This window comes from Sander lucioperca, chromosome 15 (genome assembly GCF_008315115.2).
Source record: "Sander lucioperca isolate FBNREF2018 chromosome 15, SLUC_FBN_1.2, whole genome shotgun sequence".
NCBI lineage: Eukaryota > Metazoa > Chordata > Actinopteri > Perciformes > Percidae > Sander > Sander lucioperca.
Window position 1 is genome coordinate 19651806 of NC_050187.1, and position 27995 is coordinate 19679800.

The following is a 27995-nucleotide window of genomic DNA, read 5'->3' on the forward strand; positions in this document are numbered from 1 at the left end:
AGGCTAGCTCCAATGAGATCAACCTCTATGTACAGCTGCATTCTCTGCCCTATAACCTGTACAGCATATCATCTGCAGTATGTGCCTACATGCTCCAAGTAAAAGCATTATGAAAGCCTGGAGAGACGACAGCGGGGGTGAGCATGAGGAGGTGCTGTCGTTTGAAAAGGCACTTGTTTATTGTTGGAGAGCATGTATTTATTTCATGCCTCCACAGATTGTGGGTAAGGGCAGAGCCGGCTCGGTCGGCGTAATTAGAGAGGTGGAGAGAGAGAGAGAGAGAGAACGTTGTGCCACAGAGAGCTGCTTCGCTCAGATACTCTTAGCCCTCTGAGAGCTCTATAATGCACTCTCACTAGCACACACACACACACACACACACACACACACACACACACCCGTTAAGTATTGGCACACAGGCAGGAACACCTGTCTAGTCTAGTTTAATTAGTCTGATATGCAACGGTGCATCACAAGTTATAATAGAAAAATGTCACAAACAGCAATGATAGTTATATTTTTAAATTTAGCACCCTCCTTTCCTTTTGATTTTTTTTATACATCTCTCTTTCCTCTCACTGTCGGCCTTGGAGATCCCTCTGATTTGGCCCCGCTAATAGGGGGTCTGCTCTTCCTGTTCGGGTTTACCAGCCAGGGAGGGACCACCATCCTGCCACCCAGTCGCACCATCAATCGCACACAAACATCTCAATTACAGCTTCAAAGTTTACACGTGTGCACACAAATACACATATAATGTAACGTATGACTTTTTTTCACCCTGTAAGAGCTCTTCATACAAGTAAGTGTTTTTACGGTCTCGGTTGATGTTTCGGTTCCTACCTCCCCTGCCCATGATTGTAATTCTTCATGTCTATGAATAAACCTTGTTGCCTCAAAAAGGTGCCCACTGAGCTTTACTTGAAAACTGGAATACAGTTTATCAAAACCCTAAGGATATAAATTCCATGTAGCTAAATTTGTCCCAAATCCTCCCGAAATGATTCAAAAAATAAATAAACAAGTTTTGAACATGTAGAAAGCCCTTAGTAGACATCTGGAAGAAAACCTAAATTGGATCAGAACTGAGCACTTGGAAGTGACCCGGGCTAGAAAGCCACAAAGGACCGTTCACTCATTTTTTATCTGATCTACACTAGGTTAGAATATAGCAACATACTCCTGGGCAGGGGTGGTATGGCATATTCTCATCAGTCACGTGCACCATGGCTACAGCGAGGCTGGGCCTATTTTAGAGTTGGTGGTTTGCGGCCATTTCAACAAGGAAATATCTACCCTGTGGTATAGGGAGCTTCTTTAAGACACTTGGAGCTTTAAGTTTGAAACTATTCTGGAACCAGAGTCCTTCCTGTTGGTTACATTTACACACGTTCACCCTAAGGTTTTGTAACGCTCTGTGTGTGCAGTTATGTAAAGCAGCGCCTAACAGAAAAAGAGGGGTGTAAAGAGGTCCGATCGGAGAAAAACACTTTATTTGATTATGAAAATAAGTTTCATAATGTATGATGTCAATTTCTGCTAAGGTACTAAACACTCCATTGTGAAACTGATGAGTCTTGTGGTTGCTGGAAGCTTATTTCTAAAAGGTTCGGCGTATCTGTGAGGAATGTTTAATCACAGAGCTCATTCAGCAGTGCTTAAAAGTATTCAACCACAATTATACAAATGTCTGCAAAGAAACAGAATAAGTTAAAATGACAAATCCTCCATCAGTAAAGGGACCTCACTACTTTGATATTTTTAGATTTGAAAGGAAAAGTGTTGCAGCATTATGCATACAATTAGGCTGCAATCTAATAAACCAGTTTTACATTTTAGCACTTGAAATCCGTCAACATTTCTATGTAAGAGAAAGATACCTAGAGTGAAAGAGAGCACAGAAGGAGTGAGGGAGGGAGGCAGGGAGGGATATAGGGAGGAGGGCAGAAGGGAGAATTGACTAAGGGGAGCATTTAGTAGACACACTCCTTCACTCAGTCACTCTCCCCTAGCCAGTGACGTCCACCACTGCAAACATTTGCTGCCTGCCAGGTGAGTGAACTTTCACCTTACCTTCTCCTTTTACATTTTTTCTTGGTAAAGAATGTTATTTTATTCTCACTTGATTTAGCAGTAATTTTCATTTATTGTTGTATTTCTTTTTAATACATAGCATCTGAGTGCAAGTGCAACAGGTGTTTTAAGGGTTGAGATGCTCTCTTGATTCTTTACTTTAACTAGATTCCTTTTCAAATATCAGTTAGCTATACTGCTGCCAAAGTTCAAACATGAGAAAATATTTGTTGTTTAAAATGTTTTTCTTACACTGAATTAAGCAGTAGTAACAAAAAATATAGTATAGAATATGTATTGATACAACATAAGATTATTTTCCCCCACTATGATTTACTGAGGCCAGTCTGCAAAGTCTGTTTGTTTGTTTGCTGTTGGCTTGTTCCTTTATAATTTTATCGTCAGTGTTTTTTGTGCTCAGTGTTGTTTCATGGCATGCAGTGATTTAATGTTTGTCTCCACCACTGCGTTCTTGTTTGGCTGTGACACTTGTTAACCTCCAGTTAAAACCTGCCTCATGTTTGTGTCTGGTTAGTTAGCCTTGGGGGATGTTTATTCACGTGAAATGTAATACAAAAGTGCATTGGTGTATCTCTAATTATATGCCTATGTTTTGGCTTGAGTAAGCGGTATTCATTTTATGTGTTTTGGCTTGCATTAAATCACTACAAAAATTGATGTTGCACTAGTAAGTTAAATCAAATGTGGGACTACAAAACACGTCTAGCTATGTGTGACTGTGAATAGATAAAGTAACTGTCTCAGCAGCACACCATTTCTTCTTCTGCCATTGAGACTACCTGAACTATTTTGTCCAGAGGATGTCACCGTTGGCCCATTTAATAACCGGGCTTCGCAGGTTCCCTATTGGCTGACTGTTTGACTTGAAGGGAATTAAGTTTTAGAATTACAGAATCATTATAGAATTATAGATTTGAATTGACTGCTTAATTGACAAACCAGTTAATACTCCACTGGTCAATTTAGCAAAAATGAATAAAATAACTTTCAACCTCGTCTAATTAAACTAAGGTAGAAGAAATGTAATCATGCAGTGTTTCATCTTTTACCTGCAGGCCCCCTCCTCTCAGCCACGATGACCGGCACCCTCTGCTTGAGCTCCCTCCTCCTCCTCGTGCTGATGCTGCTGTCCCTCTCCTGTCCCGCTCGTGCTGAACCTCGGCGGACCACGTCCTCTCAGCTCAGGCTGGCTCGCGCACCAGCTGCCAAGGTGCGTTTGGCGGGCAACTTTGCGCGAGAACCGCACGAAGGGCGCGTGGAGGTGCTGCACAACAACACCTGGGGGACAGTCTGCGATGATGAAGTGGACATCAAGATGGCCAACGTGGTGTGCCGAGAGCTCGGTTTCCAGAGCGGTGTAACGTGGGCACACAGCGCTAAGTATGGAGAAGGAGCGGGTGAGAGCACTACCTGTACCAAATTACAGCCACTTTTGGTAGCGAGCCATTTTACTGAAGACAGGTTAAATTTGACCATTTTCTCGAAAGCCAAAGCCATACTGACTGATTGTGAGTGATGAAACAAGCTATGATAGGCCTTTGACGTTGGGCGCCTGGGTAGCTCACCTGGTATACAGAGGCTTAGTCCTCAGTATAACCTGTCCTAACAAATAAAAGGCCTGAAAATGCCAAAAAAAAAAGATTGGCTTACTGACACACTTAATTGGAACAGAGCCATCATTAATGGTATTAATTACACCTGCGCTTTTCCTGACATGTCAAGTCAAAATGTCTGATCTGAACAAGGCCCATTAAATTATCATTGTCACTTATTAGAAGATGTCTAAAACTTAGTGGCAGGGGCCATATTGAACCGGTTTATTGCAACCTGTCTCCTGCAAAATGTCCGTTACAGTGTGCTTACCCCACAACACACTAAATGTAAGGGTTCATGAAAAGACCACCAATTAAGACATCCAAAATAACTAACATCATAAAGTGACAAAGATAACTTGTTGTGGGATTGAAGTCTACATCTCGTTAAGGTCGCCTGGCAGGCTGGCAGAGCAAATATATAGGCCAAAAAGGGCCTTTGTTTTTGAATAATGACAGCATTCGCTTGCCAGAGTTGTGCAACACTTGCTATGGTTTATGGACATTCTTTACTGGTGCTTTTAAATCCAAATTAAAGAGAAGGTTGAGTGAGGTTCAAGGAGTAGGATCTACAGCGCCATGCCTTGTAAAATAATGTGTATCTCAACCCTAAACCTAAATCAGTGTTAGGTGTTTAGGAACTGATTTGGGCCCTTGTGTAGATGAAATGCACAGTATGTCTATTGAACAATCAATGAAACACAATGAATGAAGTAATTAATTGTTTATCCTTTCTATTCACAAGGCCCAATATGGATGGATAATGTGCGCTGTGATGGCTCAGAGAAGTCCTTGAAGGACTGCAAACACAACGGTTGGGGCGTGAATGACTGTAAACACTCTGAAGACTTGGGGGTGGTGTGCACACCTGAGCGCAGGCTGGATCAAACAGCAATTAGAGGCTACACCACGGCCACCAGGCCCAATGGCAGATCCGCACCTCAGTGGCAGGGCCCTGTGGCCACCCGCAGGCATCCAGGATATGGCTATTATGGAAACGGACATCAAGCTGAGATCCCCAGGTTTCAAAGACATCACCAGGTACAGCAGTTTACTTCTGATTAAGTTCTATGTTATTCTTAGATAGGCATGTAACTGTTGATGTGATGTGCATTTTTCCTAAGGGTCACAGTAAGGTGCAAATCGAGGAAGTCCGTCTTCGTCCCATCCTCATGGCTACCAAGAAGAAGAGCCTGATCACAGAGGGTGTGGTGGAAGTGAAGCACGCTGGGAGATGGAGGCAGGTTTGTGACTTGGGTTGGAGTCTCAACAGCAGCCTAGTTGTGTGTGGGATGCTCGGCTTTCCAGAGGCTACTCAACACAATGTCAGAACATACAAGTGAGTATGAATCTTTCCTGCTAGCTGCACTGACAGCAACACATTTCAACTTTATGAACTCAAGTTATTAGATTACATTACACTGGGCTGTTGACTGTAGTTCAGAAGGGCAACATGCTATGCCATTCATCCCATTGTTAAGTGAATAAAAACTCATCCTGAAGAATAAAAAAACAACAGTGGCATCCTGTTTAGAGCCACTTTGAGTAAAGGCCTTTTGTTGGGCTTATCTTCCTCCCCCAGCCACTTCTGCCCTGTGTCCCCCCCCCCCCCCCCCTCAGCCTCAGGATGATGATAAAGGAATCCCTGTCCCCTCTCTACTTGCCTTTTCTCTACACCTCTCCCAAGGCAAATCACCTCTGCTCACCTCATTGCCTCTCTCTCACACATGCTATCTTCAGCCTGCAGCTCTCAGACAAACAGCCCCACTTTAACTTTTAGATTCCCATGCTGAGGTGTAATATCGCTGCTGATTGTGCTTTAACTGTCTCATCGATACCATGTGTGGGACAGAGGTGGCTATTGGAGAGCGTGAAGTAAGTTGTCTTATTGGCAGGGCAGCCTCTGCAGGCTTGAGTCAGCCAGGCATTGCTTCACTTTTACATCCCACTTCAACAGCGTGTGTGTGTGTGTGTGTGTGTGTGTGTGTGTGTGTGTGTGTGTGTGTGTGTGTGTGTGTGTGTGTGTGTGTGTGTGTGTGTGTGTGTGTGTGTACTAGGGCTGGGTATCATTGGAAATTGTTTTGAATTGTTGTTGTGCCAGTATAATACTTTAGCATTGGTACCAATTCCAAAACAATACTTCTTTCAATACGTTACTTCAGGGAACATAGAAATGTGTTTAATGTGTATTTAACAAAACAAGCAACACTTCTCAAATTCATCAGTGTTGAATTTGGCCTTTCCTGATCTTCGCTAAATAAAGCATACTCTAAAATTAGAAACAAATATGATTAAATCAGAAAATATCTCAAAGGATAATTTAACAACAATGACCAAGCATTCAGTGTTGGCACATTTTGGTCACTACTTAAAGGAATAGTTTGCTTTCATGCCAAGAGTTAAATGAGAAGATACCACTCTGTAAATGTATAGCTTGAGCCAGCAGCCATTAGCTTAGCATAGCATAAACACTGGAAAGAGGAGGAAGCAGTAAGCCTGGCTCTGTCCAAATGTAACAAAACCACCAACCACAACCTGTAATGTCATATTTTGTTTGTTTAATAAGTAAAACAAAAAAAGCAACATTTACAGGGGGTTTTGGTAGGCAGTTTTTTCATCTTTGGCCAGGCTAGATGTTTCCTTTTGTTTCCAGTCTTTATGCTAAGCTAAGCTAGGCGGCTGCTGCTTCCAGCTACATTTTTGACTGACAGATGGGAGAGTGGTATCATTCTTCTTATCTCTCGTCAAGAAAGTGAATTTCCCAAAATATCAAACTATTCCTTTTCCAAAGTGTTAAGCTTCAATACCCAGCCCCAGCATGTACACGTGCATACTCTCATCCAAACACTGTTCCAATGAGACATGTACTTAAATGCATTTTATTTAGGTGTCTCCTTTTTCCCCTTTTGACACTGATCTACATTTCCTCTCCTCTGGCTAAAAAAAAGAACCCAATGACAGTGGTTTTTGGGAAGGTTCTGCTCCTAAACCACATGGACCACACATTTGAAGAGGATTACTCCATTGCTACTATAAGAATGAATAGTGTCTGACCATTTGCCGTCCTCAGAGTAAGGGGGACCCAGTTGGATCTCTTTCCTGGAGAGCTGCCGGCTCTAGGTGATTCACAGTTTAGCTATTCCTTCCCTCCCTTGGCCGGGGTTATTCTGACTCAACTGGTGACAGACCGCAACATCTGCTTTGTACTGTAGATGTTAGATTCCTCTTTCTACTAAAAGCCTATAACTGTTGAGGGGGTAACTAATTTGTTTTATAGACTTTTCAACATTTTATTGACTTTACAAACATCCCTATCTGTGAGCACACTCACTCACTAAAAGTATTTCTGCATTGCCCTTGAACTAAGCTATCTCTGCTGAACTCTGTTATTGGGAACACAGTGACGCTACAACTGGATTCTATTGTTGCAGGAGGAGCTGAGTCTGTACACGATCTGTACAGAATCATTTACCGGTATTAGAGTACAGCTTCCCTGCATTGCATGTGTGATGCTTTTCATGTCTCTCTTCGATTTTCTATCGCAGCACATTTGCCACTTCATGCAAAAAATAGGAGATGAGAAGTACAATTAATAGTTGAGTGAGAAATTAGATGGGTATATTTGTATGGCTGCAACATAGGATTTTTGGCTGCTCACCAAGAAGAGAGATATGGCAGAGGACAGGGCTGCTGTAGCTTGAAGGGCTTGGACTGAAGCCTGCAGGGAATCTATCAGGATGTAGTTTTTTAATCTCCCTCTGAGGTAAAGAAACTTAAACAAAAGCACTACATGGACTCTTTTAGTCTTTGACCTATGCCACAACAAAGTGGATAATACTGCTTATCCAACATATATGCTTCTAAATGTACAGTGACAAGTTTGGGCAGACGTATGCCATTATGTTGATTGTTTTATCGTGCATGTAAACTATAAGGCTCTGACATGGAAGTGGTCGTGACTTGACACATCTAGGTCTGCCTGTCCTGGATTTGACTGGGTGTTTTTTCTGTAACCTCAGCTGCTATACTGGTCTGAACCACGATGATGTGTTTGTTTCCAAATCTGTACCAGTTCCCTCTCAATACATGTTTTTGACTTCAAACTGGTTAAATGTGTACACATGGCTCAATGTCTTAACTGCCAGTGACACATTATTTTGATAGTGATATACTCAAGTTGTTTTACAGTATTTGGTTTCCAGGATGAAACCATATTGTTATTGTATTGGGATGTTTATATACAACTGACAGTTACAATCAGTACTTGAAATACAGGTAATGCTGTTTCAGCCTTTACTTATGGGTAATTGTATGGATTGCCCTCTGACTGAAATTGCCACTGTAATTATAATTACTGCACAAAATGTGAGCAGAATCATGGAGAAACAATTGGGTGGGAGACAATATGATGTTCAGTTTTCATGTAACATCTTCCATCTAAACGGTTGCCAGAAAGCTTAGGATTGTATTACATGGTTTGACCAAATTTAGCCAGTGACACTCCCCCTGTTTCTCCACCTTGCTCCAAACCTCTCAATCCATTCTTAGAAATCCCGGACCATGCCATGTCTTACGACTCCCTGTGTCTCTTGGATGAGACTGAAGATGCTGTAATTACAGGTTGATCACAACCAAGGCTCTCCGGGGTTTCTGCTGAGAGTGAAAAAAAACACCCCCAATTATAGCTGTGTGTGTGAGAGAGAGTAAGACATAGTTGGCGAAGGAGGAAGAGAGTAACATGAGAAAGAAGAGATGGAGAGAAAGTAAAGGAGCAGCAGTCAGACGAGCCAGATTTTCGCTTGCTCGTGTGAAATATGTCCAATTACAGCTGGAGTTTGCAGCGGGGCCCGCTGTGTCAGCAGCTGTCTGTCTTCTTCTGTCACCATAGTGATTTAGGGACTTAACCAGCATTTCATTTTTTAATTATGTTTCAGCTGAAATTTTCTTATGATGAGGGTATCATTTTCAGGCTTTTGTGTGACATTTGAAGTGACCGAGTCTAGCTTTCCTGTCTGATGTCTGTGTGATTTTCCTCAATGACCTCCTCTCTAATTTATTTTAGCATCTTTTAATTTCTGTATGCATGTCGTGGCTGTTTTTGTGATCTGGAACTGAGTTTAAGCATAGGGATTTTTATCACCTCACTCTGGTCTGCATGAAAGTATTTAGCAACTATTTGACATGCAAGATCCTTTAGATATTTAAAATAGGGCAAACAAAATTCTTTAGCTGAGTGTTATGTCCACTCTTAGGATAACTTCTTGATGTGTACTGCAAATAATATTTTCAAGCGTCTTAATGCCACCTAATGAGCGGAATCAGCATCCTGTAATCCATGGTTATATTAGCATTCTTAGTACTCATAGTATAGGGTACAAAAGGGTCAATGCCAATTTTCACAGCAATAAATAGCAAGATTTTTAAAAGGAGCAGAATAAACTAAAGAAATATACTAAAGCTAAGGATTATACTGCTGTATGAAGATATTTTCCACCGCGACAAGAAAAGCTCAACAGTTTTCCTAAATTATGAAAAAATAAAAGGTTTGTGTTTGTAATGCAAATTATATTATTTAAATCTGATTTGCAACCTGATTTTTCATATTATGATTTTTTTCAAGCATAAAAAAAGAAACACTGATTTTGTTTTTAATAGCCTATTACAACCAGAAGACCTAGAAATAAAGCCAGTAAGCAGTGTAAGGGTGATAAAACCCAAACAGTGGTGTAATGCTCGTCTTTTAACAGGCGGGTGGGACTCCCTATCATTAGCCTCTGTTCTCTTGTCTCCACAACAAGTGCTGGATACACTGTTTGCTTTCTTAAGCAAGGCTGATGGAGGCTATGGAGGTGGAAAACAAACTAACACTGAGTCTGTCTGTTCATTGCATCAGCACACAGCATGTAGTAAAATGCTGTCTTACTGCTCATACTACCTATTACATTTAAATGTATTTGTATAGACCTCATTGTTAATTATTTGATTTTATATATTCAAAAAGTGACATTTATGCATTTTATCTCACGTGAATGAAGTTCAACATTAACAAACAGTGCTGTAATTCAGTGAAATTAAAGACCTGAAGGCTGAAGGTATCATTTATAGCCTGTGTGTGTAGTAGTCCTGTTGGTTTCTGAAGAGGGAAAATGGTTAGCTGATTGGTTTGTGGTAAGGTCACAAACAAGTCACAGACATGCTTGCCTCATGGGAAAATGTGTGTGTGTGTGTGTGTGTGTGTGTGTGTGTGTGTGTGTGTGTGTGTGTGTGTGTGTGTGTGTGTGTGTGTGTGTGTGTGTGTGTGTGTGTGTGTGTGTGTGTGTGTATGCTCCTCACTGTTTGTCCCTGATGACATGTTACTGCAAAGCCACATGGTAGACACATTTAGGATATTTAAACTGAAGTGTAATTCAAGACACTGTAAAGAATAAGTGTTAAATTCTATACAATGTGTCAGTCGCAATTCACAGCCGGTCTCGTGACCTCACATACAGCTTTATTTAGAGCCCTTCACGTGATTTAAAATTAGGGGAATTTTCTGCCTCATCAAGTCAAATTTTTTATATAGCTTTGAAAGGTAGCAAGCAATGTTATTTAAGCTGCTGAGATTTCATTTACAGATGTTCCTAATTTAAGCTCCTCAGAGCTGCATTTGTGTTTCAAATCGGCCTGAGAAACGACTTAAAGTCCATTTGAAGAGTGATGTTCAAAAATAGCATCTGTAATTTGCAAACACCTCTATTTGCTAAATGATTGCTGAAATGAAAGTACGCACTTTTTTCCCCTAACCATATGATAATGTTTTTTAGATCTCTTCTGTCCCATTGACTCCTTACAGCATCAGGAAACAGGTTGTTATGTGATTTTGGAAAGTGTTCAGTCAGCAGTCTATGACTTCACACAACCATCTACATAACATCATGTCAAAGACAATGCTTCTCTTGAGTCCAACATCCTCAGTTTTTTTGTTTTACCTTTACGGGAATGTTTAAAGTTCAAATATTTATCTACCTGTGCTTTTATACAAATTATCTTAGACATGTTTGTTTCTATAAAAGGGAATGCCACTATAACCCACATTGGAGTATTTTCTAATTAGGTTTTTTTTTTTACTGTGTCAGTAGCCACCAAAAATGGAAAACCATTTAAGCCTCTCACACTTGTGATGCCATGCTGATATATACAGCTCTACAGAGATTAAACTTGAAAAGATGTGTTTGCTTTGTTGTACAAGACATTTAATGGAAACTACACTTATCCAGCTCATTAATGAACCATGATGAATGCCAGTTGTGTGGTCACATTTTTTAGCCCAGTAAATGAGCTACATATTCTGGATAATTTGTGGACAATATGACAGCTATGGATCAGGAGTTAGAGTGGCTGCCATCTAAATGTGAGTGTGAATGGGTGAATGACCCTCTGTGATCAGCATTTTGGATTAATGTGCTTTATAAATGCATGTCTATTTTTTTATATTGTTGCTATCACAATGTCAAAAAATCAGCGACTAAACTTCGTTACTGCAATATTCACGTCATTTGGACGACGCTTTACGTTCTGTGCGTTACATTTTGCTAAAGTTCTTAACAAAATGAGAAAGACTTAGTACTTTTCATTTGTCAAGTATTTAAATTTACACAGATATATACAAAAAATTGGATTTACCATGTGGTTATTTTATATAGACTATGTATTTATTGAATTACCAGAAATCATGCTACATTGTGATATATCATTGTCTAGATATGAAATGACCTACATCTGGAGGGAAGATTTTGGCCATATCGCTCAGCCCTTGGCTGTAGCGTGTATAACTCTGAGTGTTTTAGTGTAATTGACGTGAATGTCTGTGATGGTGCATGCACTTTGCAGTGGTTTGAGGCTGTCCTGGCATGGTCTGTGACTGTGGCATGTCTGCTCTGCGTGTCTGCCAAGAGAACAGAAGGCTTTCCTCACCACCGCGCTCCCGAGTCAGCCAGCCTACTTGGTGCATAAATCTCTATTTGGCTCTGGCATTTCTCGGACGTGCAGCGTACTGCCAGAGTTTTTGTTTGTATATCGTGCTTGGTCAAACCCTGTTTTCCCAGAAATGTTGTACATCACTGATGTTGAATGTCATGATTTTTTGAACAGAATGTGGCTTTGGAGGTTAACGACATAGTTCAAAATATTCTGTATTTTCTTTTTATCCGTTTATAGTTCTTACATTCTGTAGTTATGTACAAATCTCTGTTATATTGCAACAATGAATGCTAAAGTCTTATATTCAAAGAGTCTATGTTAGTTTAAAAGGCAAGTCAGTTTTTTTTTATGTAAAGGTGGGTAATTTAGATAAAACTTACCCAGCAGCACATTCCTGTTGAACACTTATCCGTATGTTGGTGAAAGGAAGTACTGTTTCATTATATCTCACAACAAATGATACACTGGCCAAATACTCTAAACAGAACACACAGTAACACACAGTAAATAGCAAGCAGCCCACATTCCAGATGGAAATGTATGCTACTCAACCTATAAAGCAAGTAAAAGAGATGGGAAGTGAAGTTGCCTAAAGAAAAGAACATTGCATTATTCTTTGAACTGTACCAGTCATCTGCATCAATATATCTAACTTTACACTCACCACAAAGCCACAGGCATAGCTCATTCTGGTTTTATATATAGAAGATATGGAGCTGTATGATTCATCCTTTTGATAAGGCCAGTGTCCGAGCTCTAACTATTTTAAGCCATCACCAAGTACCCCAGTAAGACTACGTTTCTAGTAATAAGCAAGTCGGTGTATATGTGTTTGTGCTGCTACTCGCTGTGGCAGAAATCCCTCCTGTGTGGCCAGGTTACATATAAAACAAACAGCAGATGCTACAGTATATCCTACAGTCACTTCCTCTTTGCATGAGAAATTGGTGACCTAGGTCACCTCACAGGGTGTTATGTCTATGTGTTGGTAACCTCAGCAAATATACAGATATGAAAGAACTAACATCTGTTCTTTGGTTCTTTTACAGAAAAATATGGGATACCAAGGTTGCAGATCCTTCTACAAGGTAATAAAAGGACCATTCCTCATGTTTCTTAGCTTTATTTGATCTCACTCATTGGATCACTCTGAGATACTGGAAGACCTAATGAGTTGAACTTCATTTAAAGGCCCTGAAAACCCTTTTTCTCAATTAGCTTCTTACTATGAATGATGGAGTCCTACAAGAACACAACATTTTGTGCATCAGTCTTTTTATTCATATTTAATGTTATTGAGAAATACTAAAGATTTAAAATGAAGTTGCCAAGGGGCTTAAAGAATTTATGACCAAAAAATGTCCTCTTTTATCTAGATTGAGCATCATGTCAAAGAAGAAAGGATTCTGGGTAGAAAAATTTCACTGTCTGGGCACTGAGAACAGCCTTTCAGAGTGCCATTCTAAGCTGTCAATCCCCCGTAGTCCCACTCCTTGTAAGAATGGGAGACATGCAGTGGTCAAGTGTGTGCCAGGACCTCAGTTTGCTCGCATCTCCTCAGGAAGACCCCAAGCCCCCTATCCAGTTGTGGTAAGATGAATACAGTTACGCCTACACTGGCACAATCATACATTGTGTTTATGAACTGCACATAAGCGTAAACTGAGTTATATTTCCATCGCTGCCCTGCACAGCCTGTGCGTCTGAAGGCTGGCCCCAGGCTTGGTGAGGGTCGTGTGGAGGTGCTCCGAGACGGAAAATGGGGGACCATCGTGGACCACATGTGGGATAGACCTGCAGCCAGTGTGGTGTGCAGAGAACTAGGCTTTGGTTCTGCCAAGGATGCCCTGCATGGAGCCTTTATGGGTCAAGGTGAGAGAGAGAGAACTGCTGTTGCTCAGAGCAAAGGCTTTCACATAACATAGACTGGAAATTCTGGAAAACTCCACATTTATTCGTGTTCTTTTGAGTCTGCAATTTGGATGTTTGAATGTGTTTATCATGCGTCATGGTATTCCAGGGAAGGTAGGGAGGCTTTTGCTTATCTTAGACGCCGCACCCGTCTGCCCTGACTGATCAGATAATGCATGGGCATGTGTGTTTGTCTGTCTGGTACCTTGTGAAGCTGCAAATGTGTTGATTGCAGTATATCCAGCTGTGATTAAATGAGTCCTATGCCAGGGCTACCCGCTGCCCTAACACTGTGCACATGTGCGCGCGCACACACACACACACACACACACAAAATGTAAGACTACAAGCCATGGTGGTTTACGTTGGCATTTGGTAACTAAAGCCACAGAAATAATCTTACTAACTTCAAGCACGGTTTTCATTCACTCACTGTGCTGTGGTCTTTTTTCTTCGTTTTCTATTTTACAGCTTTTGTGATGCACAGATTCAGTCTCTATCCAGCTGCACCAGTGGTGTCCCCACCCTTACGAGATGTGAGAATGACTTCCCCATACCACAGGCTAGGGTCTAGTCTCTAATCGTGCTGATCGAGATGAAATGTGGGATGAAAGTCTGCTGGTTTAGCTGTTTAGTTGATCATACATAGGGTATTTTTGTATATGTTGGATTAGTCCCATTTACCTTTTAACCTCTTAAATTGGGTTTTCTGTAGATGATGTAATGTATGCTACCTTTCTTTTTGATGAGTCTAACAGAATTAAAACTGGTTTAGTTGGCCCCTCTAAGGATACTTATATTGCACCAGGCCTCCCACCCCTTGTCGTCAAGTTTCAATCACCACTTTTAGTCGTTAGGCCGAAATTCAGGTTCATCGTAGTTCCAGCAGTCTGAGGCAGAGGTTCATCGTCAGGAGTGGTCAAAAAGCTTTACATTTTTTACCTAAAATAGGTTTTCCTGATCTAACCATGAAGCTACATTTGTGTATGTGCAAATGCTGACATGTGTATCTCGCATGGTTGTGTGTATGTAATTATAATATTAAGATGTGGCTCTGGTTTGACAAATGGCAGGTTTACTCTCTACTATTAACTCATATTACTCCTGTCTCGCTCCTGGAAATGCAGGTTTCCTGTTCCATGTTTCCTGAGTTGGTGATTCACTCTCTCACACCCTAAGGAGCAGGCAGCGCTCCAACTGTTTGGTATTTTCTTGAACTTGAAATTGGCTTTGTTCGTCTGTGTGGTGTTTTGGTGCCCATCTTATCTATAAACACATTTATCTATACATTATTATGAGTGTTTTTTACAGTATCTGTTTATACTGTATGAAAAGCTTCTCTTTCAGTTCATTAAATCCCTGCAGCCATATGAAGGCATCAAGACGGATATGTTGATTGTGGTGGATTTGTAGTGCTGTACAATATGGTTTCCTGGAGAGGCGTTTGTTGAGCTGTTGTCATCATGTGTTTTAGAGCGATGAGACCAGTGGTATGACTGGCTGAGATTGTATTTAATAATCATCAGACCCTCTGATCTATACTCACCCTCACCCAGCACATACATGAACCAAAATAGCAGGTGTGCTTGGAGCTACAGACCTACTGGTTTGCATTTGTTGTTGTGCTTGCGCAATTGAAATAGGGCCAATAAACACACTTCACATACATATACATACATACTCTCTTTTCTCTCAGACACCCGCACATGTGCACGCATGCACGCACACACACACTCGCGCACACACACTCGCGCACACACACACACACACACACACACACACACACAGTACTTTCCCTTTTTGTCTGTCTCTGTCTTACACTTACATACAGTAAATACTGCCATTGCAGGATGATTGGACTTCAAAGTCCTCTCACAGCTTTCTTTCTATAACATGCAGCCTGTTTTTACTGTACATTTCACTGTGACATATAATTTTCCATGTGCTTGAAGGCCACATAAACACATGACTATATCTCATTGGAAAAGGCCTAAATAAGACTCTTTGATAGAACAAACCCCTCACTGTGAAATACTTCCTAAAAGAGTGAATTGTTAAAATATACTGTAGTTTTGTCCAAATGATTAAGTTGGGCATACAGTTTATTTCTCTGTAAAATAATTGTATCTCAAAAAGCATTAACACTTTGAGATAGATGATAATACATTCTTCACATCACACGTTCTTCATGTTTTCTGTCAGGAAAAGTAAATCTCTTCTATCCAATCTTTCAATCAGCAGTCTGTAGCAACAAGTTCCCCCTGGAGAGGGTTGGAGTATTTATGATGATCAAATGTGACAATGTGATAAAGCTTGTGGACGGCAGTTTGCCAGTCAGAGATTCTGGCTTCAAATGTGGTCTCACTTATCAGATTTGTTAAACACTTGCTTGCACATAAGCACTTACCTGTGGTATACAGGTGGTATACAGGCAGACACACAAGCACAGAGTATCCCCCTCGGGGATAAGTGAAGTTGTCACATTGTAACTTGTTAACCAGCTTTGAAATACTACCATCTTAAAGTTCACATGCAGGAAGATCTAACTTACATGATTTTAGCTCTTGGCTAAGAAACAGATTTAACTGGTGACAGAAAGTTTTTGTTAGAGGCATAGAAAGAGACGTTTCATGGAAAGAACTACGTGAACTACACGCACATTAATGTGCCTAAAACAGTACAATTACAGAGAGGAAAAGAACAGGGTATCCCTTGCAACCACTAACCAACTATGTATGCTATTCTCAACAAGAATCTGGCCAATGTTAAGCTGTTTCCATCCCCTTAAATCAATTTTCTAATCTGTCCTAATTATCTGTGGCGTCTGCCAATTCTAATTATATGGTAATTAAGCTAAATCTGTTTCTTGTAAATACTAAAATTAAGCTACCACATTTATATTTTGCCTGAATGTTTCTCTCAAAGCTATATCTGCTGTCAATCTTTGACATTTTTATTTGGTTTGATAATTTGTGAAATTGATGTCAGGGAGAATGAAAGTGAAGAAAATATTCTCTGTTCAACCCTCTAACTCCCATCATCATTACATTTACGTATCTTCACCATTAGTGAGTTAAAATACAGGGACAAGGTTTTGATTTCCTTTCTTGACCAACACTTAAGTTTTAGTTCTTTCTTCTGATCATTTGTGCAACAATTACAGAGAAGCATTGGCAATGAAAATTTTAGGCCTCAGGGACCCTCCAACCATGCTCATATCTATAAAAAAAAGATAATCACGCTAGTCAACGCAAAAACTGAATCAAAGACATTGTTATTTTACTGTGTTATTTTGCCCGTGAAGTACATATACATATAGAGTACTATATGTACATAAGGGAGTAAAACACCCGGACTGCCTGTGTGTACATGTACATGTATGTGTGCATGTAAAGTGGGTGTGGCCGGTTTCTTGGAATTTATTTAGAGTTTTCGTGTATTTCCCAAATTAAGGTTTAAATACAGCATGTCACAGTTCATTTTGAGGATCCCATGACTGGGCCCCGTGTTTGTCTTGATAACTTAAACAGTGGGAGTTTGGATCTAGCTTGTGGCCTTTACCATGCAGATAGAGGCGGAAGTGGTTTAGATGTGTCTTTTTTATACGTATGAACCCACACATGGTGACCAGTATGAAAGCAGGCCTACAATCTACCAAAACCAACACAGAGACACATTGGGTTAGGCTGCAATCTGGTCCCTACCATTTCAGTCATCTTCCTTCTCACCCTTTGGTTTTTCTCTTTTTCCCCCGGTTTCTGTGGTTTTGGTTGTTTATTTCAATGCTGCCTCATTTCAAAGTTTGCAGTTTGTGCCTTTTGTTTTAAGAAAACACTGAAGCCATAGTTTGTTCTGTGTTTTCATAATATACAGCCATCGTTATGAAAGCAGCTGTTTGCTTTCACAAAATCCTTAAGATTTTTTTGTCCACCATGTTCTATGTTGTTTAGAGATTAGCTGGTTTTAAACGACGAATGAATGCTAGTGAAAGTCTTTTATTTTGTTGTCACAGATTTGGCCTTGTTTCCTCACCCAGGGTGGTGGACTACACACAGTGTTATTGTTGTTGTGCCTGAAGCAACAGAGTGATGGTAATGAGGTGTGACAGATCCCTAAAGTAGATGTTGGTGCTGCTTGGCTTGCAGGAGCATTTTATCACGACAGATAGGAACTTTTCATTGTTGGTTTAAAGCTAAAATAGAGAAAGCCCATTCATGTGAAAGGAATACAGAGCCTTGCATGTGTGTGTGTGCTAGTTTGCATGGTAAAGTCTGCTCATGCCTTTGTGTCTACATTGGGTGGCCCCAAACAAGGCACAAGAAATATTGCCCTTCAGTTATGTCCATGCTCTTCTGCCTACCGTACTTCCCTGCTTTGTTTTTGTCAGCATAGTCTTTGAATCTACCTCATGTCCTCCTCCTATTTTCAGGTACAGGACCTATCCATATGAACAGTGTCCAGTGTATGGGGTCAGAGCGCTCCATCCTAGACTGCTACTTTCAGGAAGTCCAACCGTGGACATTCAAACACAGCCAGGATGCCTCAGTACGCTGTAATGTCCCAAAGACTGGAATGGAGAACACGGTATGAAAATCATCACAAGACATATACTTATCAGCTTTCACTGATAAAGCATCACCCATTTAATCCCTTTAATCTAATGGATTTTCAGGTACGACTTGTTGGTGGTAGAGTCCCATCAGAAGGCCGTGTGGAAGTGTTGATGGAGGTTGGAGGTCGTAAGCGTTGGGGCTCTGTCTGTAGTGAGAACTGGGGCATCAACGAGGCGATGGTGTTATGCAGACAGCTCGGCCTGGGCTTCGCTGCCAGTGCTCATCAGGTACATAACAACCTTCCTGATCAACACTACATCCATATTTGATGAGGTGGCAGCAGTTGTAGTGCAAGTTTTGTTGAAGTCTGATTATCAGTGTCTAAAATGATGGGCATGATGTCCTGAATGAACAAACAATGTAACAATCCCATCTCTAAAGTAATTAGTGAGTGTTCAGAGACATCATTCCTTCAAGATTTGTCAAAATCCTATCAGCAGTGTCTGAGTTATTGATGAAGGAACAAACAAACAGATGTTTAAACAAATGAACCCATGGAGGCAAATCCATATTCACAGACCCTGTATTCACAGTGGTGGACAATGAGCTATGATACTGCTTATTGATAGGAAACCTGACAAGCTTTCTATGTCTGCGACCCCACCCCCTTCCTTTGCCAGGAGACCTGGTACTGGCCCGGTGACCCAAATGCAGCTGATGTGATTCTCAGTGGAACTCACTGTGTGGGCACAGAATTTTCAATTCAACAATGTCGCCGCAACAACCATGTCCATTGTCCTCGAGGAGGTGGAACTAAGGCAGCTGGGGTCAGCTGTTCAGACAGTAGGTCGAGCCGTCTTCCTGTAGCTCCCAGTCTTCTTCATTGGTTCTAAATCTGGTTGAATCCTAACAAAACCTCTCACGTCTGACCTGCTTCAGCGGCACCTGACCTCGTTCTGGATGCCCAGCTGGTCCAGGAGACAGCCTACCTGGAAGACCGACCCCTCCACCTGCTGACCTGTGCCAATGAGGAGAACTGTCTGTCCTCGTCTGCTGCCAGGATGAATTGGCCTTATGGCCACCGACGCTTGCTGCGCTTCTCCTCCCGCATCATGAACATGGGACGGTCCGATTTCAGACCCAAAGCAACAAGAGAGAGCTGGACATGGCACCAGTGTCACAGGTAGAGCATCTCTGAGTAGTTTATTGAGGGGTTACATTGCTTAGGTTATTGCAATGTAAATAACTGTTTAAATACTTACTATATGTGGGATGTTGTGGTTGCCCTTGTGGTAAGTGTTTTTTTTTGGGAAACTGTGGCTTAGAGTGTCCTGGATACTGGTGAGGTGTGGTTTTTAGAGTCTGTCAAAAATATTTTGATAAACACCTGTTCCTCATACAAAATTGCTTTTATGTGCAATATGACATAGCTTCCTCCATGTTAAGTTATTTGAGTTATATTTAATTTAATTGCATTCAAATTGCTACCAGAAAAGAAAACATACTGAAGTGTGATCTCTGTACCAGTACACACATGGTTTGACGAGGTGGCTGTAGGTAGCATGCAACCTGGGCATTAAACACAAGAGCCTTTGTCCTCCACTGGGCCTCAGCAGCATTTTGTCTGTTAGTTGTAAATAGACTAAATATTATCCTCAGGTCTACTCTTAACAAATTCCACTCTACATCTCACTTTGTTCCCCTCAGTGAGTTAGTTTCTTGTCAGATGACGAGAGCACTTTCAGGCCTGTCGTCATGAAAGAAGAAGGAGCCATTTGAAGCTCAGTGTTGGCTGTGTGACGTGTCCCAGTAAGTTACGGGTGGCCTGAAACAGTGTTGTCATCTCTCCAGATTCATTAGCTGCCCTGCAGCACGTGTCTGTGGAAATGAGGGCTGAACCAATCCAGTCAGCACAGGTCGGGTGTAATACAAAGGACAGGGTAGCCCATGCACGGTCAGGTCCATTTCAGTTTGTTACAACAACACATCAGAGCTATGGATGTGTGTTTCAAAGCCCTCCATTCACTCAGAATGAGTAAACAGCTCAACCAAGCTGTTGCTAAAACAAGCTTCTGTGAGAGGTGTTACGGTGACACCCACACTCATGTTCAAGCAGTGAGGTCATTAGGCTACAAGCCATAGGGAGCCAGTGTTCAGTTAGCGTAAATACACACACTCATAGATGTACAGACACACACACATAAACACTCTCACCTGGACTTTCCTTTTCTGTTGTCACAGGCACTACCACAGTATCGAGGTGTTCACACATTACGACCTGCTGACTCTGAATGGCACGAGGGTTGCAGAGGGACACAAGGCCAGTTTCTGTTTAGAGGACACGTATTGCCCTGATGGTAATGTTCACTACTATTTATGAGTCCCAGTAAATTCTCTTCCCCATTAGTGACAGGAAATTAATATCAATATTTCAGCTACAGCTATTTACATTTTTACTTTGTGGTTAATGTGTTAGATCACAGCTGTTTGTTGTTTGTTCACTCTCCATTTACTTATTATATCATGGATGAAATAGCTCATATGAAAAACAGTTCACATGTAGTCTGATGCAATTCATGAAGCTAAAGGCTCTTAAAAATAAGAGGGAGTGCCAAGCATTAAATGAGCTTTGATGTTGTGATTGATAATGCTGTTGGTGTGTGTGTGGGTGTGTGTGTGTGTGTGTGTGTGTGTGTGTGTGTGTGTGTGTGTGTGTGTGTGTGTGTGTGTGTGTGTGTGTGTGTGTGTGTGTGTGTGTGTGTGTGTGTGTGTGTGTTTGTGTGTTAGGACTCCAGAAGCGGTTCTCCTGCTATAACATGGGTGATCAGGGTATCTCTGTGGGCTGCTGGGATACATATCGCCACGATATCGATTGTCAGTGGATTGACGTGACAGATGTACGGCCTGGAGACTACATCTTTCAGGTCAGAAGTCATTTTATACTTCTCCCCTTTTGCACACCATTAACTTTTTGGGAAATATGATCATTTTGTTGTCTTGCCAAGAGTTGGATGAGGAGATCTATGCCACTCTTATGTCTGTACGGTATATGAAGCTACTGCCAGAAGCCAGTTAGCTTAGCTTAGTACGACCAACAACTTCTTAGCAGCTTACAGTAGGTGCAATAAGGAGTCTGGAGTCCTGTCTTCTGGAGTCTCCACTGGTTACTCCAACTACACCCAGAAATCAAGTCAAGAAATAGTCTGACACATAACCCTGTGTAAAACCATGATGTGACGTCTTTACACTTGTGTTTTTGTACAGATTAGTAGTGCGTTCCATATATTCTCAGAAGTCTGATTTTCCGAGGTCAAAGTCGGAAACATGCCCCCTGACTTTGGATTTCCGAGTTCGGATCTCGGACAGCCCCACAGTAGCCCGAGCTAAAAATCCAACGTGGCGTGCATCAACAGTAGTGAAAGCTGTGGTAACATGCAGTTATTAGCACGTCTGTCTTATTTGTGTCTCACACAGGCCTGTCAAACTTCTATCTGTGTACATGTTGTTACGTTGTTTGTATGCACAAAAAACTGCGTAATGCGCTGTAATCAACTGGTATTGCTAACAATGGCTAACCTGGCTAGAGCTAACTCCACAATGAAAAATCTGACTTGTAAATGGAACGAATTCAACTCGGGTGTGATGTCATTCCCAGCTCCGGCTTCCAAGTTCCAAAGTAAATGGAACGCACTATAGACCAATTTGGAGTGGACGTTACAGTTACGTCACAGTAGTTGCGCATGTATTGTGGTGACAGAAAACCGTCCGAAATAATGATGAATATACTGTTTATCATCCATGGTTTTTCAGCGACGACTTTCTTATAATACATCCCTGGGGATAGCTGGCTAGATTCTTAGCTAGCTTGATTAATCCGCCATGTTTTAATGCTGCGTTGGTTACAGAAAATGAGCCAAACAGCTGACTGGTGAACAGCGGCACTGCTGGCTCCAGAGACGGATAAGCTAGCTAGCTAACTAGCCAGCCCTAACATTAGCTTATCTATTTTCGGAGGAGCTGCCCTTAGCTCTCCTCCCAGCGACGTAGTCTGCTGGTGGCAGACTTAAGGTGACTACACACCAAGCTGGTAATCATCCTTCGGACAGTCTGGCGAGGTCAGTGACTCAAGTCTGTTTGGTGTGTTCCGTGCCGTCGTCTGTCCGAGGGGCCGTCGGTCTTAATTTTAGCCGATTTGACATGTATAATCGGCGGGGCGGGCACTGCCGGCAGTCGGACTCAAATGATCCATCTGATTGGTAGAGTGCTAACCCGGAAACGGGGAGCAGAATGAGCGTGACTAGAGTCTCTCAAAATCTGACGAAAATCTTTTAAACTGACCTTTGTTGATCTGAAATGAAGACAGATTCAGCAACTGCATGGCCCATTTCTCGCTTAAAATGTTTTCAGAAACACGTTTCGGTGAACTATTTTAGTACAATATGAGATCGTATTCTGAACAAGCCGCCACGACAGTCTGTCTTTGAATTTCCGGAGAAATAAGAACCACGTGACGCGAATCAGCTGCCAGTTTTCATTTCATTTTAAATTGAATATACAATAAATATATAAGATATTTCCCAAATGATTCTTTTATTTATTATGCTAGTTAATGAGAAAGAGGTTCACAGCATCTAAAGGTGGACTTCCTCGTGATTGGTTGGGGTTTCTGTCTATTTCAGTAAAACCTCTCAACCTCCCTCATCACAGTCATCACCTCAACTATTCCTCTGCCTGTCATTACTTTGAGCCAGGTCAATCAGTCGAGTCATTGTGGCTACTAGCCTAAAACACATCAAGGACTCCATCTCCTATTATGCTCCATTTCCAGTTCGGACTACTGATCCCACCATGTACGCAGCAGTCCTCAGATCTCATGCTGCCAATTACCGCCCAGCTGTGGCAGATTGGTTATAGTGTAACTGTCTGATAATTAGTGCTGTCACCCAGTTTGTCTGATAGGTCACTCTCAATCTTTGTAATTACACTTCTCTACTCTCTGTTGAAGATGGATTTATTTAATTTACTTGTAATATACGTGACACACATATATATATATATATATATATATATATATATATATATATATAAACACATGTGCTGACTGAATGTATTTTAAGCATGTTGAGCGAGGTATAATTATAAAGTGGAACATTGCTACAGCACAATGTGGAGGCGGAAAGAAGGAATGAATGAGAGAGGACAGGAATGAAGTGGAGATAAATGGGAGAAAGAAATTGGCAGAACTACTTGAGGTGAAAAGATCAGGGTCATTTGAGGAGAAAAAGCCCTAAGGGTGCATAACCAAATTTAACTGAGAAGAACAAGAGGGAAAAAAGAGGAAAGTAAACCAAGCAGGGAGCAGTTATTCACCAAGACTGCAGAATTGGAAATATATATATATATACAAATATATTTTACAGCAGCTCTCCTTCTCATGACTCTGTTCGTTCATTTATCTAGTAAATTGCAGATGACGCCTGACTTTTCTGATCCTGGGCTTTACAGATAGATTCAGCAGGCCTACCCTTGAACCACCCACTGCTAATGAAACACACCAATTACCCAAATTAACTATTGCATCTCTTTAGTTAAACAGCTAGTCCCCCCTTCCATTAGAAACGGCTAATTTGCCACCAAAGATTTCCTCCTGCCCTGTTTTTATTTTTATTGCCACTTTCTCAGTGAGCAACATATTCTGCCACTGAACCGGCCCTCTTCAAAAGCCTCGTACACTCTGGTCCAACACTGTAATTTACCCTGAAAAATTAAGAGACAGCTTTTCTGCATTGACAAGTTTTTTAAAGTTTTCTGCCTTTTTTTAGTGTAGTTTGCCTTCGTTCTCCCTGTAGCTGTTAGTAACATGTACTTAAAGTGGGTGTAACAGTTTACAGAGCAGCTATTAGAGTAAATTACTTCTCAGTATTATCACCCAACCAGATTAAGAGAATGGTTGTATCAGCAGTTATGGAGCTGCTCTGCAAATGACAGACTATTAGTACAGTGTATGGCAGCACTGAGTAGGACTGATTTCAGACATATAAACATATAACTACTCATAACTACTCTATTGCAACAGACTTCAATACTTCCGTCCTCATTATTGCATACCTATGTTGGTGTGAGGAGCAACCACATTCCATGAATCTCTTATGCAGCTCGTCATGTTTTATGTGGGCAGATGTGTCTTTGTTACATGTTTTCATACAAGTTCTAAAGTATTTTTACGATGAGCTTTTTTACATCCAGCTGCTCTTTATTTCGAATGGCTTTCTCAGTGTGTAGTGAGAGGAGACGTATTCCTTGTTCGATCATGTGCCTGGCCAGCTTGAGATACAGTACTAGATAACAACGTGATAAATTCTCCCTGTTTCTTCATAAATGTTTGTTGCAATGAAAAAATGTGCAGCTACAAGTCATAAGGTCAGAAACATTGTGACATTGAATTATCGTTGTAATATTGTTTTTTTTTTTTTGGGGGGGGGGGGGCTTTTATGGCCTTTAATTGATAGGGTAGCTTGAAGTCAGGAAAGGGTAGAGAGAGGGGGGACGACATGCAGCAAAGGGCGGCGGGTCGGATTCAAACCCGGGCCGCGGGTCAGGCTCCGCCTGCATGGGGCGCACACTCTACTGGGTGAGCTAGAGGTCACCCCGTGATATTGTTGTTAACATAGGTTTTGTATGATTGTGTTGTTTTACAGGTGGAAATCAACCCCTCAATGGACATGGCTGAGTCTGACTTTATGAACAATGTTATGAGATGTCGGTGCAAATATGATGGCCACAGAGCTTACATGTATGGATGTCATGCAGGTGAGGACAGACAGCCCTCCTCTCTCTCACTTCATCTTTATTTCTCCCCTTTGTCACTGATAGTTATATTCTTTTCCATAATAGGTGATGCATACAGTGCAGAGATTGAGGACCTGTTTGAGCACCAGAGGCAAATCACCAACAACTCTGTGTAGCCCATCCTAGAGCCCAGTGCAAAGGCCTTCCAGTGGGACCCAGAGACTACTCAGGGTGGGCTGAGGTAGATGGCCCTAGGCCCTTGGGACCTTAGGACCCACAATAACAGACAACAACAATGGTGCCTGTTCACCTCCTTGGCAGATGTGGATAAAATATTGTTAACCGCATCATATTACAGCAGCGACCATTGCAGAGACTCTATTGACAACAAGAATGGAACAGGTGCCAAACTGCTCAACATGTTTTTTACTCTAGGAAAGTAGGAAGATATTGGATATTCAAACTATACAGATTTTTTTGAATGTGGACGACTAGTAACTTAAAATAGTTATTCAAAACGTGTACGTATGAAAGACCTTAATGTCGCTATAACTAATCTGTCACAAAGGCAACAGGGAGGCCCGTGCTGTTGGGAAATCTCATTCCCAATTTAGAAGATATGAAAATCTGAGAAAAAATAATAATATTGTGAGTTTGCATAATTTCTGTTGCAAAAGGCCAATGTAATGCACATCTAGCATAAGTACTAAAATTTGCTCTGTTGGCATTCATTTTACCGAAAATTCTTTACTTTAATTTTGTAACTGTTACGCCTTTACATAACCTTACTATGTTTCAGGTGAACAGTGTTGTACAATCGTTTTGGGTAGTTTTCTTTCACAGTTAATTAGGTATTTTATCATTGCTTTGGTTTTAACAAGATCATTGTTTTATAAAAGTGTAGTCGTGCTACAAGGTTTTGCTTCTCATCTAGAATAGGTAAGAAGAGGTCACATGATTTTTTATGGAACAAAGCACTTTATCTTTTAAACAGCAGTATTCTAGTTTTGCCCCAATACTTGTTTTTTATTAGCCACAAATTTGACTTCTTAGGGTGTTTATCTAAAAAACACTTTATTGTGTTTTACATTTCAGAAAGTTGCAAAGAAACTCCCGCACACTGTCTAACTTGCAAAAATAAATGTAATCGCTGGCAGCGTTTCAGTACTAGAACTTCCTCAGGCTGAGGGAGATCTAATACCAAAATGTGTTTAATAGCTGGCAACATCAGCTATTAAATTTAATTTGGCAAGTTAGACAGTGTGCGGGAGTTTCTTTGCAACTTTTGACCTACTCGTCCCTCTCCGACCTACCTGTCTCACGTTATAGATGTGTGAAGTATTTTTCTGTTCTACATTTCAGAAAGTGAAATATAAGGTTTGTGTTTAGTTTTCATATGCAATATACTATTTATGCTGTAACTTTATTTATTCATGGTTTCACACATACACAGCATGCTCAGTAAAGAGTTTGTTAGCCAGCGCTTAATTAACAATGCTGAATACTTTTTTGTTTTGTTTCTGATAATTAACCAGGGAGGAAAAATTATTTCATACAGGACATATTATTAGAACTTTCCCATGATGCAGATAAATCATTTTTTATTTATTTTATTTTAGTTATTAAAATAACTGTACAGGTTTTTCTTTTCCAACCTCTCTGATGGAAGGGACAAAACCACAGTATTGTGGCAGGCAGGCAGGGAGGCTGGGTTTTGAGAGCATATAAAAAAACTTTTAATTACATCTGTTTGGGTTAGACATAAGGTTATGCTTAAGGTTAGGGCTATAGCATGTGCTTTATAAAGAAAAACTATGGCGTTGTTATATATGGAATCACGGAAAGAGCGAGAATCTGGATTTTCACCTTAACACAAACTACAAGAAAGATTCTGAGTTTCTGAGATGATTTAGTAAGGGAGATGGTGATTGAAAGAAAGATTGAGTAAGAATGACAGAAAGAGAGAAAGGGGTGAAGTTTGGAGAAAGACTTATGCAGACATGCAGTTTTTACTACCAGAGCTGTCTTTTTGTAGGCAGCCATAGAGAGACCACAAGCTGGCATTTTCAGTTCTCCGACGAGAACAACATGTTTGTCTGGGAGAAAAAATAAATTCCTCAATTCACGCTTCAACTCAGTAAACAGTGCCCTTATTTTTACTAAAACGGGGCTGCTAAAATATACTGTTTCTCTCTATACTTTCTTTGCTAACATTTAGCTCCACACCAAACAATGATGCAACTTAATTTTCTTTACAGCATGGAACTTGTGTTAATCATGTTGTTTTACCCCAATAATGTGTTTGATGTGTTTGGCTTGATTTCTTGGTGGTTAAATGGGTTAAGATGGTTTTCTAATGGCCAGTTTCCAGGACATGTTGTGGAAAGGACAAGTCACTCATAAAGACAACTGTAGACTTAATTTATTTAGCACATTGTCTTCCTCCTCACTGGAAGGCTTAGAAAGAATAGATAGCTTTTTAGAATAACTTTTAAAAATCATGCACATCTGGTCAAACACAGTCAGCCCTATTACTAAAAACTGTTGGGGATACAAATGTTAGAAGATAGACCTGAAAGTCTAAAATAAGTGTTTGCTGATTTGCTTTGCTATTGTTTTGTGCTTGTATACAGTTGCTATTGACATAGTGTGGTCTGTTCTGTGTGTTATTTAAAATGATATGCCATTCCATATCTTAAGTTGGTTCATATTCACCACTCTCATCAAATTACTGTGTTGTACCCATGCTATAGGCATAGCACTGGGACATTTCCATGGCCAGTTATGCTTTTATTTTGTTTTTAAAGCTGAGAGTGTGAGCTACATGGTGCTTATCTACAATCATATTTAGAGAAAGCTGTGCTCTCAGGGACTTTAACCTCATCTAAAGAGAAAAAATACTGTTTCATGTGATGTGATTTGGGTTGCTTTTAGCTGTAATGCATACACTCTTACAAAAAAGTGATCTGTACCCACAAAAGTTAGGATAACTGTTGATAGACACTGGCTGAGTCAGGGGCAACTTTCAGTTAAAGACCAAATCACAATCCATTTATTCATCATTACTGTGAATCAATAAAACTTCATCACATAC

General features: G+C 40.8%; 1 protein-coding gene and 1 long non-coding RNA gene across 2 annotated transcripts; one reads left to right on the forward strand and one right to left on the reverse strand.

Annotated features, from left to right (window-relative positions):
* Positions 1–404: 404 nt before the first annotated feature.
* LOC116053977 lies at positions 405–3233 on the reverse strand. Its single transcript, XR_004105970.1, has 2 exons — positions 3144–3233; positions 405–670 (listed from the first exon to the last, which is right to left on the reverse strand). It is a non-coding gene; the product is annotated as an uncharacterized LOC116053977 (long non-coding RNA).
* Positions 1967–27995, forward strand: loxl4 (lysyl oxidase-like 4). Its single transcript, XM_031305208.2, has 15 exons — positions 1967–2052; positions 3150–3491; positions 4432–4727; positions 4811–5025; positions 12698–12736; positions 13025–13238; positions 13343–13520; positions 17989–18143; positions 18232–18399; positions 18793–18955; positions 19052–19295; positions 20354–20469; positions 20900–21036; positions 24811–24922; positions 25007–27995. The coding sequence occupies exons 2-15, from the start codon at positions 3170–3172 to the stop codon at positions 25075–25077; spliced, it is 2430 nt and encodes an 809-aa protein (XP_031161068.1). The 5' UTR covers positions 1967–2052; positions 3150–3169; the 3' UTR covers positions 25078–27995.

Excerpts from the sequence above, each read along its gene's own strand:
- loxl4 (XM_031305208.2), top strand. The coding sequence starts at position 3,170 with ATGACCGGCACCCTCTGCTTGAGCTCCCTCCTCCTCCTCGTGCTGATG. Across the intron at positions 3,492-4,431 it reads TAAGTATGGAGAAGGAGCGG|GCCCAATATGGATGGATAAT; the intron begins GTGAGAGCACTA and ends TCTATTCACAAG. Across the intron at positions 18,956-19,051 it reads TGGGGTCAGCTGTTCAGACA|CGGCACCTGACCTCGTTCTG; the intron begins GTAGGTCGAGCC and ends GACCTGCTTCAG.